Source organism: Kogia breviceps, chromosome 3, assembly GCF_026419965.1.
Source record: "Kogia breviceps isolate mKogBre1 chromosome 3, mKogBre1 haplotype 1, whole genome shotgun sequence".
In the NCBI taxonomy this organism is placed as follows: Eukaryota; Metazoa; Chordata; class Mammalia; order Artiodactyla; family Physeteridae; genus Kogia; species Kogia breviceps.
The window spans coordinates 86,511,750-86,527,488 of NC_081312.1; the positions used below are offsets into that span (position 1 = coordinate 86,511,750).

Sequence of the window (15,739 nt, forward strand, 5' to 3'; positions counted from 1 at the left end):
TTCTTCTAAGACAGAGGCAGCAGACTTTCTGTGAAGGGCCAGGTGGTGCTGTAGGCTTCGCTGCAGCTGTTCCACTGTGCCAGTGAGGCACAGAAGCCCCTGAGACAATACGTAAACCACGCGTGTGGCTGTGTTCCAATAACTTGATTTACAAAAGCAGGCAGTGCACCATTTAGCCCGCAGGCTGTAGTTGGGGACCTCTGCTTTCATTCTGCTCTACAAAGTGGTAAATCTCCTAAGTGGAATGGACCCCTCAGAGCACACTGCTCAGACGGTTTGCCGTCTGCTTCTATTGTCAAGTTGCTTAGAGAATCTCCAAGCCTGAGAGCCGTGGCTTCCTGGGGGTGGAATGAGGGCCAAGGGCAGGATAAGTGAGGCTGGATGGGGCTTTTGTGTCGGTCTCCAGCAGACCCTGACCCTTCCCAGATGCTCCCCGTCCCAGCCCGGAGCGGAGCCCCGTGCATTTAGCTCTTTTTGAAACCTGAATGACAGGGATGGAGAGGCCCTGAAGAAACAGCATGGGAGACCCTTGCATAGAAGTCGTGTGTGACCTAGGGAGAGGTTAGCATGAGGGGAGAAGCTGTCAGTCTTCAGAGGAAGGCTCTGACTCATCCGTGGTCACGTAAGAACCTGGTGGCAGAGTAAAAGCATGACTGTAGTCTAGAATTCTTTTTTTTTTCGGTGGAGGTGCCAGGGCTTGAGCCTGGGTCCTCATGCAAGCCAAGAGAACCTTTTTTAAAATAAATTTATTTATTTATTTTTGGCTGCATTGGGTCTTCGTTGCTGTGCACGGGCTTTCTCTAGTTGCAGCTAACGGGTGCGTGGGCTTCTCACTGCGGTGGCTTCTCTTGCTGTGGAGCACGGGCTCTAGGTGTGCTGGCTTCAGTAGTTGTGGCTCGCGGGCTCTAGAGCGCAGGCTCTGTAGTTGTGGTGCACGGGCTTAGTTGCTCCACGGCACGTGGGATCTTGCCGGGCCAGGGCTCGAACCCGTGTCCCCTGCATTGGCAGGCGGATTCTTAACCACTGTGCCACCAGGGAAGTCCCAAGAAAACCTTTTTAAATTTTGTATTATTGGAAAATTTTAAATATGCTACAAATGATCAACTCATGGCTAATCTTGTTTCATTTATATCCCCAACTCCTCCCCGCTGGATCTAAACAAATCTTGGACAGTTTCACCAGTAAATGTGTCGGCATGTATCTCTGAAAGGTGTTGTCGAGTCTAAAGCTCTTGAACCCTCTTCCAGGGCTTGTTCACCAAGAACGGCCCTTGAGTGGAGACCAGCTCTCCCCTGGGTCTCCTGCTGCACACACAGGTTGGCGTGCGTCTGAGTTCCCTCTCCTCCTACTACCACATCAAGAGGGTTTCTGCTTTAGGAGTGGAGGTGCAGTCGTGATCGCTGAACATGGAGGAGAGGGGTTCCATTCCCACAGTGTTTCTGGAGCTTCTGCTCTAGTCTAGTTACAACAGATTTTTAGCAGATACCTTTTTATTCTTTTTTAAAGGACAAAGTTTCTTGATTTAGCTAAAATGTTGTTTTTTCTAAAAACAGCCGCTTTACTTTCCTGGTTATTTTCCTTAACCAAAAGGAACTTGTGTTTCTGCTAAACCCACAGTCTAAGAATATGCTAGTCTCAGGACTGTTCTCCCCTCCCACATTGTGACATCATGAGCTGCCTGTGACACCGTGCCTGTGTGTCCCAAGTTGCCAGAAGTCCAAAGCCCTCTCAGCCCTGTTGAATGCAGGACTCCCTGGGAGGGGCTGAGGCCACGGAGGTGTATGCTGAGCTGGGTTTACATTTCCCCCGGGTAACCCCGGCCCCTGTGACAGGAAAGTGCTGGGAGAGCAGAGTGACAAGGACCACAGGCCACCAAGGGCTGGAGAGACACCCTGCGGGGCCCAGATTCAGCAGCAGCAGCTGTGCTTCGTGGGGGATTTGAGGCAGCGAATCCTAGCGGGACAGATTAGAGCCAAACAGAAACGGAAACTGGACGGGACGCATGCCAGCCAGCAGGTTAAAGACGGTAGGAGCCTGCTTCCCCTTCCCATCTCTCCACATCTCCCCGGCCTTCTGTATTCTCTCCTTTGTTTTCTTTGTGATATGATGGAATCTTTGGTATTAGGGGTTCTCTCCCCTCTTTTAGAGACCAGAGGCTCTTACACGGGGCTGGAAGCAAGAATAAGGAAGCGACCTTCCTCACTGCCCTCATGCGTGCTTGTCCAGGTTCTGCTGCCGGCCCTAGCGTGTGCCCGCTGCCCTGCTGAGGCCTGGGGCTTTGTCCACTTGCCCTGTGGTCAGGAGTCCCGGCACTCCTGCCCCAGAGGGCCATGTGGCCCTCATCCCGCCACATCACCCTGGCCAGATCTTCACTCTGTGCAGGTGCAGCTGTGGCCGGAGGTGCCTGAGTCCAGGGAGGGAGGATGGGCTGACCTTCTCTCAGGGTGTTTTTGGTTCTCAGACCAGCAGTGGCTGCTCAGAGAAGGGACCTGGCCAGCCCGCTTGCAGCGGCAGCTGCAACAAGACCGTGTAGAAGAGAAAGAACTTGCAGCCACTGTTCCATCTGATTCACGGTGCCAGACAGACCCTGAGACTCAGCCATCTCCCCTGGTCCAAAGCCAGAAGAGGGTGGTGCACCCACAGCTCCTGTGGAGACTTGCGCTTCAGGTGGCGGAGCGGAACAGCCGGCAGAGAAGGGTCTCGTTCCAGCTGGAGAGGATCATCGAGAAGCCGAGGCTGCTGGAGGCCCACAGGAGACTGGAGCAGCTCAGGGAGCTGAGCTGGCTCCAGGATGACTGCCCCCGGAGGCCCCCCTTCCCGGCCCCCTGCCCTGGTTCCCTGGTCCCAGGGCCTCAATGTAGAAGCAGATTGACAAGTTGCAGTTCTTTGAGCCTCCGAAAGCCCTGTAGCCGGCACTCAGCCCAGCTGCGCAGGTACAGCCAGCGGAGGCCGCCTTGGGGCACTGGCTGAGGTTTACAGCCTTGTTGCCTGGGCAGCGTTCTTTACTTCTTGGGACCTCAGTTTCCTCCATCTGTGAAATGGAAAGATGTGTCTACTCTTCTCTTCCTCATCACTTTTTCTCCTGATCACTCTCTTCTTTCTCTGTTGTTGATGTCTTCTAAGATTTTCCCTGCCCCCACTCTGAGGGGCAGCTCTTGCTTCTTTGATCATATCTGCTGAGGGAGAATCTCAGCCTCATTTTCCATGTGCTCTAGACCCTGACTACCCACATATGTCTCCTTGTGTGTGTCCTGCCGCCACTCTGTCTCATATTGCCTCAGCCTGCACTCTTCCTCCCTCCCCTCCCTTCCCCTCCCACCTGACCTGCTGGCTCCAGTCAGTTTCCCAGCCCACCTACAGTGCTAAGCAAGTGAAACACTCTCTTTCTGACTCCTGGGTTCATTTTGAGATCCTCCTTGTTTCTTTTCTCCTTCACTCCTCGCATTCAGTCAAGGTGAGGATATGTTATCTCCCAGACTGCTTGGAGCAGAGGACTATGTCTACCTCTTTATATCCTCCAGGCCCAGCGCAGGGCCTTGCCCATATTAGGTGCCCAATTATGAAAAAATTTCCAACATACACAAAGTTGAGAGAGTTGTGTACCTGTCACCCACGTTCAGCAAATGTCAAGATTTACCATGCTTGCTTTGTCTCCCCTCCTTCCTTTTTCTGATGAAGCATTTTAAAGCAACTTTTAGACGTGATGTCATTTCAATCCTACGTCAAGTATACACTTCTGAAAAATAAGTTTTCTTATAACCACATTGTCATCACACCCAACAAAATTAAGATTAATTATTCAGTATAATAAAAAACCTAGGCCATATTCAAATTTCTCTAATTGCCTCAAAATATATATTTATCGTTAACTGAAATTAAGATCCAATAGAATTTACACACTGCATGTGGTTGTTACATTTTTTTAAAGTTTCTTTTAATCATGCTTTTTAAAAATTTCTTCACATCATCGATTTGTTAAAGAAAGCGGGTCAATTCTGTAAAATGTGTCCCTTTATAGATTTGTCTGTTTGATTCCTTGTAGTGCCATTTAAGTTATTCTTCAGTTCCTCATGTTGGAAGTTTTCCCTAAAGGTGTGACTAGATTCAGATTCAGTTCAACCTTTTTGTAAGATAAAGAAAATGAGGAACAGAGTGTACCTGGAGCTTTTTTTTTTTTTTTTTTGGTGGTACGCGGGCCTCTCACTGTTGTGGCCTCTCCTGTTGCGGAGCACAGGCTCCGGACGCGCAGGCTCAGCGGCCATGGCTCACGGGCCCAGCCACTCCGCGGCATGTGGGATCTTCCCGGACCGGGGCACGAACCCGTGTCCCCTGCATCTGCAGGTGGACTCTCAACAACTGCGCCACCAGGGAAGCCCCCTGGGGCTTCTTTGAGAGCCAAGACTATAGTCTGCAGTTTCCTTATGTACCTATAGAGCTGACCCCAAAGGCTATAGGTAACAGTGACATTGGCCTAGTTTTAAACCTCTTTCAGAGCAAACTAAGTGGGACTTTATATTCCTTCTATCGCAGGAAGTAGGGACCTCTTACTTTTCTGAGATGGCTTTCCTTGTCTCCACAGTGTTTTCCTGAACTGGGATCCCTCCACCACGTTACCTCCTATGCCTGACCCTACAGAGCAATTATCAGAGAAAACCCCATCAGAAGAGTACTTGCCCCAGGCTGCTTGTTACCCCGCAAGGACAGGGTATTTCATCAAGCATGCCCTCTGTTCCTCAGGCGAGGGGCAGCTCTGCACAGCCAGGAAGGCCCTGGCCAGGAAGGGAGCCTCACCCTCTGGCACCTGCCTCACTGAGAGCTGCGAGTCTGCCAGTGTCCGGGAAGTGGAGAGAGTGGGTAAGCAGCCCTGTCAGATGGTGGCCCAGAGTTTCGCAGCTAACAAGCTAAAGTCATGGGATAAGCCGGAGGTCCTCACCCCTTCTACCCAGACCAGGAGGGCTAAGGCCACTCACCAGCAGGGTGGGGAAAAGAAGGGAACCTTGGGCCCCATGAGGCTGCTGAGCGAGCCAGTTGCAGTTCCTCACATCCCCATGGATCCAAACAGGCCACTGGGCGTGGAAAGGCAGCCAAGACTTTCTGGGCAGAATCCACCCCACCTTCTCCAAGCGGGGCATCAAAGAGGCAGCAGAGGGTCCTGGCAGCTAGGGTTGAAAAATCCTCACTTGCCTCACAGCAGCCCTTTGAAGAGGTGAAACAGAGCAGGGGACCCAGACACCACGGCCTCACTCACAGGTTCCAGCCCTGTAGAGGATCTTGCAAGAGAAAAAGGTGGTGATTTATCTGACGCAGATAGCAGTCACTCAGTAGATTCTCTCTCCTGTGTCTGTACCAAAGCCCTGCTGGAGCCACGGAAGCTGGAGGAGCCCCAGGGGAAGGAGCAGGATCTCCCAGAGCCAGATGACTCCGACAGCGAAGACAGCCAAATATCTGAGGACTCGCTGGCCGAGAAGGGGTACCAAAGCCCACAGGACAGCCCAGGGCTCAGTTATCTCACCCATGGCCATGGCCACTCCAGGGCCAGAGCTCAAGCCTCTTTGACGGGCTTCGCCACATCCTCAGACTGTCGACTGTTCACTCAGACTCACAGGAGCTTTTCCCTCGACAGCCTGATTGACGCTGAGGAAGAACTGGGGGACGATCAAGAAGAGCCTTTCTTCCGTTCAGCTGACGAGATGCCCACGGAGACTTTCTGGCACCTGCAGAGCTCCAGTCTGCCCGCAGGGGACCAGGAGGCAGTGTGCAGGCCTGGCCCCATCAGCCACAGAACAGGAGCCAGACTGGATGCTGCCCTGCCAGTGAGCAGTTCATTTTACCTGGAGCTCCAGCCCCGTTGTGAGCAGCCAGAGTTGGCAGTGGAGGCAAGCTCCGCAAAACAAACCAACACTCTCCAAGACGTGCAGCTTTCAAGAGGGAGCCCTCTGGTGCCCATGGATTCCCGGTTCTCCTGTGACTCCAAGATCAATCCCAGTAGCCCCCCAGGTTCTTTATATCCAAGTCCTGATGTCCAGGATGTTCAGCCCTGCGGTTGGGAGAGGCCTGGAAACTGGCCCAATATGGAAGAACTAAAGTCATCAGATACAGAAACAGCCCTGTCCTACAGCTCCAAACGGCCCCTGGGCGGTGCTGAGCTGCCCTGCAGTGTCAGAAGTGTGTACACAGTCCCTGTTTCTGATACGACCAGGGTGTCCCCCTGGGGCTCTTATAGGCTTCTTCAGCCAGGAGCCGATGGCACCTCTCAGGCCAGAGGGGTCCCTGACATGGCCCAGAAGGGTGTCTCTGAAGCATCTGACTCCAGTGTGTCAAGCTTGTTGGCTGCCTCTGCCATCTCATTCACTTACGTTGGCAGTGCCTGTGAGAGAGACTGGGCTGCCCTTCAGCAAAAGTACCTCCTTGAACTGTCTCATCCTGTTTTGGAGGCCACAGGAGCACCCAGTCTTCCTTCTCAAGGGAAGGGAAAGCCCTCCCTCGAGGAAGACTCTGGTTCCCTGACCCAAGCTTCTGGCAGGGGAGGAGATGCTCTATTGCCAATTGGTCCTAGGGTATCTAGCAGCCCGGATTTCAACAACTTTCCTATCCATCTGTCCGGAATTAGGTGTTTGAGAGCTGAGAATGAACAGGACAGTCTGCGTGTCGAGGTAGAAGGTACTTCAGATTTCTTTACAACTAGTGAGAAAGAGGTGAGTTATAGTGGAACTTATTCAGCGGACGTAGAATCATCGACTTCCGGAACTACAAATATGCAGGTCTCTACAGCAGCGAACAAGACAGTGCATCCCGTGATGGAAGCATGGGGAGTCAAAGAGAGCAGCTTGGAAGAAGCCTCTCAGAGTAGCAAGAAACCTGGACTCATGACGTCCTCTGATGAATGTTTCATCCTAACGAACGCTTGTCACCATATTGTCACCATAGACACCGAAGAACCCCATTGGCCCCAAGGCGGGGCTCCTTTGAGGAAGAATAGTACAGACCCAGGGCGGCAATTAGGTCAGAACTGCCACCGCCCCCCGCAGGAAGAGAAGGCAGACTCCCAGGAGAGCTCCAAGGAAGCGGGTAGAAGACACAGCAGGTTTTCCTTTGCCTTTCCTTCAGGTCCAGAGCTGTACCTCCACTCTGCTCCCTGGAATCCACTCCCATCTTCCCTGCAGCCACCTCCCTTGGAAACATTCTATGTGACCAAAAGCCGAGATGTCCTAACAGAAACCGCCTTGGAAATCCCAGCTTGCAGAGAAGCAAGGGTGCCCTCCCCACCTCCCAGGGAAGCATGGGGCTTTGGACATGAGCACCAAGTCCTCCAAAATGTGTATGTGAAGAATAAATTGCCAGTACTGTCACAAAACCAGAATTCCAAGATTGCATCGTCTCAGCAGGTCATAGCAGAGAGGCCAGCTGATCTGAACACCAAGGAAGTTTGCAGAGAAAAAGGGAAATGCCTTGGAAACATTAAAGAAGAAAGCCATAATTCAGTTTATTTTTTTGTCACTCAGAACAGACATTTTCTTCCATCTACCAGCATAAAAGTATGTGAATTTGAAAATGAAGTTGGAATTTTAAATAAACACAGTCTTCCAGTGCTCAAGCAGGGAGAAAAGGCTACTGTACAGTCCTACTGCAGTGTCTCCTCAGACAGTTCTGGGTCAAGGAGGCCTCTCCTGGTGTGTGAATCTGAGACGGGTGGGGAAGAAGAGCAGGGGCAGGCTGCAGTCCTCCGAGAGACCGAGGCCTTTGACAGGAAGAGGCAGTTTCCTTCCGGGGTCGGGTCTGATTTCATCTATAAAACCATCAATTTAGGCCTTGACAAGGACAAGATAGAGGAAGCTGCTCTTTCTTTGAAGTCCAGATCAGTACATCATAGAGTAAGCAGCCCAGAGACAGCAGCCCAGAATGAGAGTCCAACCCACAAGGGGGAAAGGAGGAATGAAATTGGGCTTCTTGGAAAAGTGCTCCATCCCAAAGATGGCTCAGAAGAGTTTAAGCTTCCACAGGCAGAGTCTACGCGTGAAAGATTCCAGTCAGTTACGTGCTTTCAGGAAAGAAACCTCGGTGAATGCAAGGTCCCTGGAAAGGTGCAAGAAACGTTAAACCCCAAAGAAGAACCTCCTGGAAAGAAATGGAGCAAAAGAGGTATTAATGCTGATGAGATGGCTAGGCTAATTAGGAGTGTAATGCAGCTGGAAAATGGCATCTTGGAAATTGAATCCAAACAGAGTAAGCAGCTATATGCTTCCCACACACCGGGAGTCAGTAAGGAGTTTATGTTCCAGGACCAGAAGGACCAGGAGAGTGCTAACCATGTGCTGAGGCCAGGCAGCTTTAGAGACCACCTGTCCTTCAAGGATCAGCCATCTTCTCCAAAATGGAAAGATGATATTATCTTTAGGGATGGTGAAGCTGGACAAATGGAGGTTAACAACAGCATTGATCCCCGGGTACAGGACATCAAATTTGTGAAAGGGCACACCTACCCAGCTGTATTAGACAGACCCGCCAGGGACACTGGTGGTTATTTAGGGACATTTACAGTTTGCACAGAATGCACCAACACTTCTGCTCATCCAAGGAAAACGAAAGCTTCGGCTGGAGCTCTGCCATTGCAGCCCATGCCTGAGAGGACTTCTGAGGAGGGCGAGCTGGCGAATGCAGTGTACCCCAGGCGGCCGCCCCGTGGCTTGGGAAGTCTCGAGGAGCTGGAGACCGTGAAGGGTGTTGAGGAAAGACATTTTGCCAAACGCACACGTAGTTCTAAGCAAGAGGAGCCGGAAGTTCGAGGCAGACTTGAAGAAATGGCTGTGCAAAGAGGGAGCCTACAGGAGAAAAACAAAGTGGTTTCATCAACTCAGAAACTCCCTGGCCAGTGCCAGCATTGTGTGCGCACATTTTTCAGCCAAGAGACGGGCCCATTGCCAAGCCAGCCAGGGTCCTGTATGGCTCCTCACCAAGATCTGAGTAACGCCTTGCCCTTGAATTCAACAAGGCCGCCAGGAACCTATCTTTATGTACCTGGTACTCTAGGCATCTCTTCTGTTGACTATGTGCTGGATCCCACCCTGTTGAGAATGCCCACCAGTCCCCTGGTAACTGGAGCGGGGCGTCAGGACCAGAGCGGAGAGCCCGGACGCCACAGCCCACAGCAGGGAGACGATAGACAGGGCTTCTCCGCGGCACACCCTGCTTGGTGCGGGTCTGTGATATCCATGGCTGTGGGATCTCGCAGTCAATCCAGTGCACCAGTGAGCATTCCCCTGGGAGCAGAGGGCAGGATGTCAACAAGCACCGGTCCGCAAGGCCACGGAGGGGACCTCAGAAGCACCTTGCTGGGCTTGGGTAGCAGGGTGGGTTCTCCTTCCAAAGCAGAGGCAGCTGTACCAAGAAGACCAGAGAGAGCCAGTTCCCTGAACAGGGCCTCTAGCCCGCTTGAAAGGAGGGCCAGCTGCCCCTTAGAGGAGGCGGACAAGCGAGGCAGCGGGGAGAGGCAGAAGGCAGAGAAGGAGGCCAAGGACCTCAGTCCTGCCGGTGGTGCTTTCTCAGCTCCTGTGTCCTTGCCAGGGGTGCCTCAGCCGGAGCTCTCCGCCCATCCACCCAAGCGCCTGGCTGAGCTGGAGGAGATTCGCCAGGCAAAGGCCCAGGGGAAGCAGCTTCACAACGCGGTGGCTGGGGGCACAGTCCTTCCTCACGATGAGACACTGTTAGGACCTGAATGTTCTTCAGGGGCCCCTGGCAGGCCTCAGTGTCCACAGATGGACCAGTCAATGTCAGCCAGGACTAGAAATGAGGGTGAAGCACGGGGATTTCATGTGGCATCTCTCTCTGCTAAACCAGGACACCTGTCAAGTAATGAGAGGACATCTGTCCTTCAGGCCACACCACCCTCTGCAGACAGCTGTCAACCTCTGCCCAGCACTGACACTAACACAGGGCCATGGCACCCCTCATGGACTTCCTCCCACGCTGACCCTGCTCCAGGTAGAAGTCACTGTACTGGAAAACTGAGACATTTCCTGGGAGCTGGTGAACAGTTTATGCGTCACACTAGCTCTTCTGAAATCATAGAGAAAGAGGGAGGAGCAACCAGAACACCTTCCTCTGCTGATGCTTTGGGCTCAAACAGTCTTCCTTCTTCAGCAGATGTGGAGGAGGACAGGAGGGTAATGGCAGAGGAAATAGTGGCTGCCTTACCTTCTCAGGCCCCTTTTGATGATGCTGGATGGATTCTACGTGGGCAAGGCCCGTTTGCTGCCTGGGAGGCTGCCCAGGGCATGTTCCCTGGCTGGCAGGAGAGCAGCCCAGCCCACCAAGAACCTGGGACTCTGGACAACACATGGGGAGGAGGTCCTGGTAACTTCCTAGTGGCTGCACAAGGAGGAAAACCAACCTGTTTTGAAAGTCACCTTGTGATCTGTGATGTACAGAATTCTGCCAGCCTCTCAGGGCCTAACCAATACCAGGGCCAATGCCTTGAGGCTTCTACCGGCTTAGAAGAAGGGAAGGCGAGTCCCAAACGGGGTGCCATCCTGCCCAGAGCCCCAGGAGGGATTGAACCGGAAGCTCCCTCTCAGCACCCTGTGAAGCGGGGGGGGAGTGTTGGCTCTGGGCTAGCAGAAGCCTGCAGGGGCAGCGTTGAAGGTCCCAGGCCAACTCTGTTGCCGGATCAGAGACCCGGGGGAGTTAGGGAGGAGGCCCTGCGCAGGTGCCCACAGGAAACTTCAGACTGTGGTGTCTTTTCGGGGAGCACTGAAGGCAGCAGGACCCTCAGCCCATCCGGGGGCCAAGAAGACAGCGGATCTCATCCTTGCCGGCAGCTGTGCAACCCTCAACCCATTGCTTCCGGGGCCCATGCCTCCGCTTCCTACACTTCACTGTGTTACAGAGACGGTGACCTGGGCAGGGGGGCTTCCGAGGCCACCCCACACACTCGCCACCCACCCTGCATGGTCCCCCCCAGGGCCTGGGGGGTGGAGAGAGGAGAGGGCCATTGCAGGGAACCTGATGTGCTCTGGGCACATGACCTTGAGCCCAAGGGCATTAATGTGGAGCTGGGGCCAGCAGACGGCAGCACCCAAGGGACCTCTGCTGCCGCTCTCCTGCCTCTGGCTCAGGACTGCAGCCCGCCTTCCGCCCCTGATGTGAGGACAAGTCCCCTTAGCCCCTGGGTTGCTGATGGAAGCTCCAGGTCAGTAGGGGATCCTGAGAAAAAGGCTACCGAGAAGAAAGTCAGCGCCGAGCTTGAGGCTCCCCCTTTCCACGCAGGCAGGTGCTCCGAGCCACCCGGGAGGTTTCAGGACAGCTCCGCTGGTGGCCAGAATGCACAGGGCTCTCAAACCAAGCCAGAACCACCTGCAACACCTGGGGGACTACACAGCCTGAATTTAAGTGAAGGGTGTGTTGCAAGGGAGCCGCCGGTGGGACCACAACATAGATGTTTGGGAAATGCCATCAGATGCCTTCCAGAAAAGCGGCAACTTTCTGCGGAGTACAGGGATCGTAGTGGCTTGGATACCCAAGCCAAATTGGTAGCAGAGTTACAGTGCGTCTCTAGTCCCCAGGTTGACGGCCCCCAGGAGGAGGAAGGGCAGCAGAGAGACCAGGCTTCAGGTGGCCGGGAAGATACTGCCTGGGGCAGGAGCCCCCCTTGTGCTGATGAAGGTGACTCAGGCAGCTGTGAGTACGAGGCTGTGGCCAGGCCCCCTGCAGCCTTCAGAGACTCAGCCACTGTCCCCTTGGGGCAGCATGGAGCATGTTGGCCTGCGGCCCAGGGCCCCGGGCAGCCCTCTTCTGGCGAGGAGCAGCCGGCACCGTGCCACCAGTGCTCACTTCCTGTGAACTCCATCGTCTCTGGCCCCAAACACTCTAGACCGCAGTTCTCTGTGGTCAGCTCTCCCCAGTCTCTTCAGGAGCTAAGCTTGAGCGTGGAGCCTCCTTCCCCGACAGATGAGGATATACAGGAGCCTAGCAGATTGTGGACCCCAGATCCCAGAGGCTCTTCCTCAGGAAAGTCTGCAGCAAGAACGTCTCTGAAAGCTGAGGGCCGTGATCAGGAAGCCGCCTCTGACTTGGACGGCACCGCTGCTGATCCCAGGCCCCTGCCATCCACACCCCCTCCTTACCCGGCGACTTCAGCTGTCTCGTGCATGCCGACCCCCGATCTCATGGCTGCTCAGCCATTTGGTACTCCGGAACAGGCCCAGCCGGGAAAGCCGGAGAGACTGGGTGGCCAGGCCCGGCCAGAGGTGCAGCGCTCTGAGGCGGGCGGAGGAGCCCTGCTTTTTGGCTCCAGCGCCATCAATCCCTGCGTCCTGCCCTGGGGTCCCGAGGGGCCTGCGCGCGTTGGCTGGAAGCAGTATGTGTTTGGCGGCGCAGCTGATGTCTCCCGTGTCCCCACACCCCAGGGCCTGACACCGTCAGACGTGGACCAGTGCTCCTGCGAGGACGACGGCCTAGACGACCAGGGCTCCCCGGTCTACTCCCACCCCAGCACCTTGGCCAGTGCCGGAGCCCTGTCGAGCACACGCAGCCACGTCGAAAGTGCCTGCCGTTCCCATGAGGCCTGGGGAGTCTGGGGTTCCTCGTTTTCCCTGGGGAGCCCCCACGTCCTGATAAGCTCTGAAGGGGCAGCCCCCGCTAAGTGTCCTGATGAGAGAGGTGGGTTCCCGGGCACCCCTAATGAGGCAGGCTGCCTGAGGAGGGAGCCCCCCTTGGCTGGAGGAAGTGCTGCGGGCCTGGTAGATGAGATTATGCCGCTGTACCCATCAGAGGCGGGCGGCCCTGTGGGTGTGTCCAGGATGAACACCTTGGAGCAGGGCACCCAGACCCTGGGCTGCAGGTCCCGCTGGAGTTACACTGACCTCTCCTCTACTCAGTCGGATCTGGCCTCTTGGGCCTGCATGCACAACCTCTCTCTCCACCTCTCGCAGCTCCTACACAGCACCTCAGAGCTGTTGGGGAGTCTCTCCCAGCCAAGTGTGGCCGAAAAGGAGTGGAATGCCAAGAGGGAGACCCGGAGTGAGGTGCCCCAGGCACTGAGGATGGACGGCTGTACTCAGACCACCATGGATGAGGGCATCCAGACTGACCCGGCCTCACCACCTCTGCACCTCCAGGGCCCAGAGGCCAACCCTCAGAAAGTCAATGCGGTCCTTGAAAGGCTGGGCTCAGATCTTTCCATCACGTCTCAGGAAAAGGGACATGTCCCCAGGACGCTTAAGAAGAGAGAAGCAGAGGGGACCGCATGGAAAATAGCAGGGCCCCGAGATCTTCAGGAAGAAAGCACCCTCTGCAGGCCCTGGAGCACCTCTGTACCCTCATCCCACTTGCGTTTTCAGAAAGTCCCCTCTGGGCAGAACCTGCCTCCTCTGAGCCCCCAGGCTTCTCCGGATGCCCCCCTGCCTCCCAGCCTGGCTGGTGGCAGCCCCGGCCGCAGCCTCAGTGCATCTCCCTCACCAGGGCCCTGCCCCCACGCTGTGGAGCCTGTAGAGGAGCCTGGGGTGCGGAAGGAGCAGGGCCCCACAAGCGCCTTGCTGGTGGACAGGGCCTCCTCCCCGATCCTCACGCTTAGCGCCAGCACCGAAGGGTCAGGGCGCCCCCCAGGCGCTTTGTCTCTCTTGGTCCCCTCAGCTCATTCCCTTGAAGGCTGCCAGGAGCTTATCTCCCGCCCAAGCCTTCCCCTGGGCGCCCCGAGGCCTGTAGTGGGTAATTATTCTCAAACCACTGATGAGTCAGGTACTTCTCAGAGAGTGGAGGCTCCGTGTGGAGAAGGTAGCAGTTCCTTAGAAGTGGGTGACCACAGGTGCTCCCTTGGGCTGAGCTCCCGAGGCCACCCAGAGCAGAGTGCAAAGACCCAAGTCGGTTGCGTGGAGCAGGCCCCGCAGCGGTGTCAGCCCAGGACCACCACCGGGGTCCAAAGCAGACTGTCGCCTCCACCACCGGGAAGTAGGAGCCGGGGGCTGGCTGATGGCTTTGTGTCTGAGGACGTGGCCTCCGTAGAGTGTGGCCCACTGAGCAGTAGGGGGCTGAGTCGATGGCAGTGCAGGACAGAGAATGGGGGTGAGAGCTCAGCGTCTCCAGAGGAGTCATGGCCCGCTCTGAACATTTCCTCTTCATGGGGAGGCCTCCGGCGCCGCCGCCCCTGCCCTTTCTTTGAGTTGGCTGACACCCCAGGGCTTCGGGGTTGCATCTTGGGCCCGACTGAGGCCTGCCAGCCTGAGGGGCCGCTGCGCCCCAGTTCCCAGATGTGCACAGCCCCTGAGCCCCAGCACCACGGTCTGAGGGACCTCCCAGTGTATAACAAATCCAGCGATTGGTGTGGGGGTCAGGATGGCTCCCCTGGGGCGCTGGGTATGATGGATTTGCTGGGGACCAGAGGTGATTGCAGCTCAGGAGAGCAGGGACAGAGCCTCCCACAACCTCCTGAGGACCAGAGCCAGGCGCCCGAGAGGTCCCAGAGGGAGCAGATCCCCCTGCGAGTTGGGGCCCAGACCTTCTCCCTCAGCGTGGAACTCACAGAAGCAAAACTGCACCACGGCTTCGGGGAGGCAGACGCCCTGCTGCAGGTGTTGCAGAACGGGACAGGGGAGGCACTCGCTGCCCTAGAGGAGGAGCCATACGCCCGGTAAGGACCCAGCCCAGAGTGGAGCGGCGAGGGCTGGGCGGAGAGGAAAGAGCCGAGCCGCCTGACAGCAGGCCGTTCCCTCCTCCCGGCTCAGCTCTGGGACCTTCCGGGGGTCAGAGATAGGTCTGGAGATGGAGAAGGGCAGTCAGGGTCAGCTTCAGTGCCTCACTGACGTTCTGTCTCAGGCCAGAACGCACCGCAGAGAACCTCTGGAGGGAGCGGGCTGAGCGACTTCAGAACTTCCGCCGGAGGCGAAGCCTCAGCCCCGAGAAACAACTGAGCTTCCTATTCAACCGGGATCTCCCCACCTGGGCCTTTGACTTGCCCAGCAGGCGCCGAGAATACCTGCAGCAGCTGAGGAAGGATGTTGTGGAGACCACCAGGTATGATGGACCCAGAACCCTGTGGGGAGCAGGCTCTGTGTGGGGCGAGTGTGGGGAGCAGGGCCTGGATTTGAGTGTCCTGGACACCGGAGGCTGCAGCTTCCTTTGCCAGGAGTGATTCCAGGAGTGGGTCCTACGTGACTGTGGACGGTCGGATGTGGCTGTGGAGACTGAGGCAAAGGGAAATAGGGTGTGGGAGGGAGCAGCGGACGGGGTGGGGGTGGACAGAGGAGCCGTGCCATGCTATGTAAGACTGCAGGCCTGAGCCTCATGGTGTTTGTAAGACCACATCCGAAGGCCCTGTGGGCAAAGAGAGGATGGGTCCTTGAGGAAGGTAGTGTTGAGCGGGCCTGGGCCATCGCCCACTCACCATGTTAGAAGGCATCTCTCCAACCCTCTGGTCTTCCCCAGGAGCCCAGGGTCAGCGTCAAGGTCTCCTCACCCACCCTCTGACATAGAGCTGATGCTACGAGAATACCAGCGGGCCCGTGAGGAGGCCAAGGTGGAGATTGCCCGGGCCCAGGCCCGACTGCGGGAGCAGACTGAACAGGAAAAGCTGAGAATCCGCCAGCAGATCGGCTGCCAGCTTCTGCGGGTGGGGAGTGGGGCAAGCCTCTGATTTCAGGGTAGGCTCGGAGCCCGGGGCAGACCAGGTCTGCCTCTGAGTCTTGGGACGTAGAATTTGGAGGAGGGCGTCAGGCCCCTGGTGCCAGCTCAAAGCTGCTTCACTCTCTAT

General features: G+C 56.0%; 1 protein-coding gene across 3 annotated transcripts in view; it reads left to right on the forward strand.

Moving 5' to 3' along the window:
- The window catches only part of STARD9 (StAR related lipid transfer domain containing 9), a 128,969-nt gene that overhangs the window by 96,189 nt on the left and 17,041 nt on the right, over positions 1 to 15,739 (forward strand). For 2 of the 3 annotated variants that reach the window (XM_067029080.1, XM_067029081.1), the window contains 6 exons: positions 1,833 to 2,026; positions 2,462 to 2,933; positions 4,580 to 4,854; positions 5,353 to 14,620; positions 14,806 to 15,003; positions 15,415 to 15,598. In XM_067029080.1, the coding sequence (XP_066885181.1) occupies positions 1,833 to 2,026; positions 2,462 to 2,933; positions 4,580 to 4,854; positions 5,353 to 14,620; positions 14,806 to 15,003; positions 15,415 to 15,598 (10,591 nt within the window). The remainder of the gene's footprint in view (positions 1 to 1,832; positions 2,027 to 2,461; positions 2,934 to 4,579; positions 4,855 to 5,352; positions 14,621 to 14,805; positions 15,004 to 15,414; positions 15,599 to 15,739) is intronic. The other variant, XR_010839665.1, reaches the window with a different exon arrangement.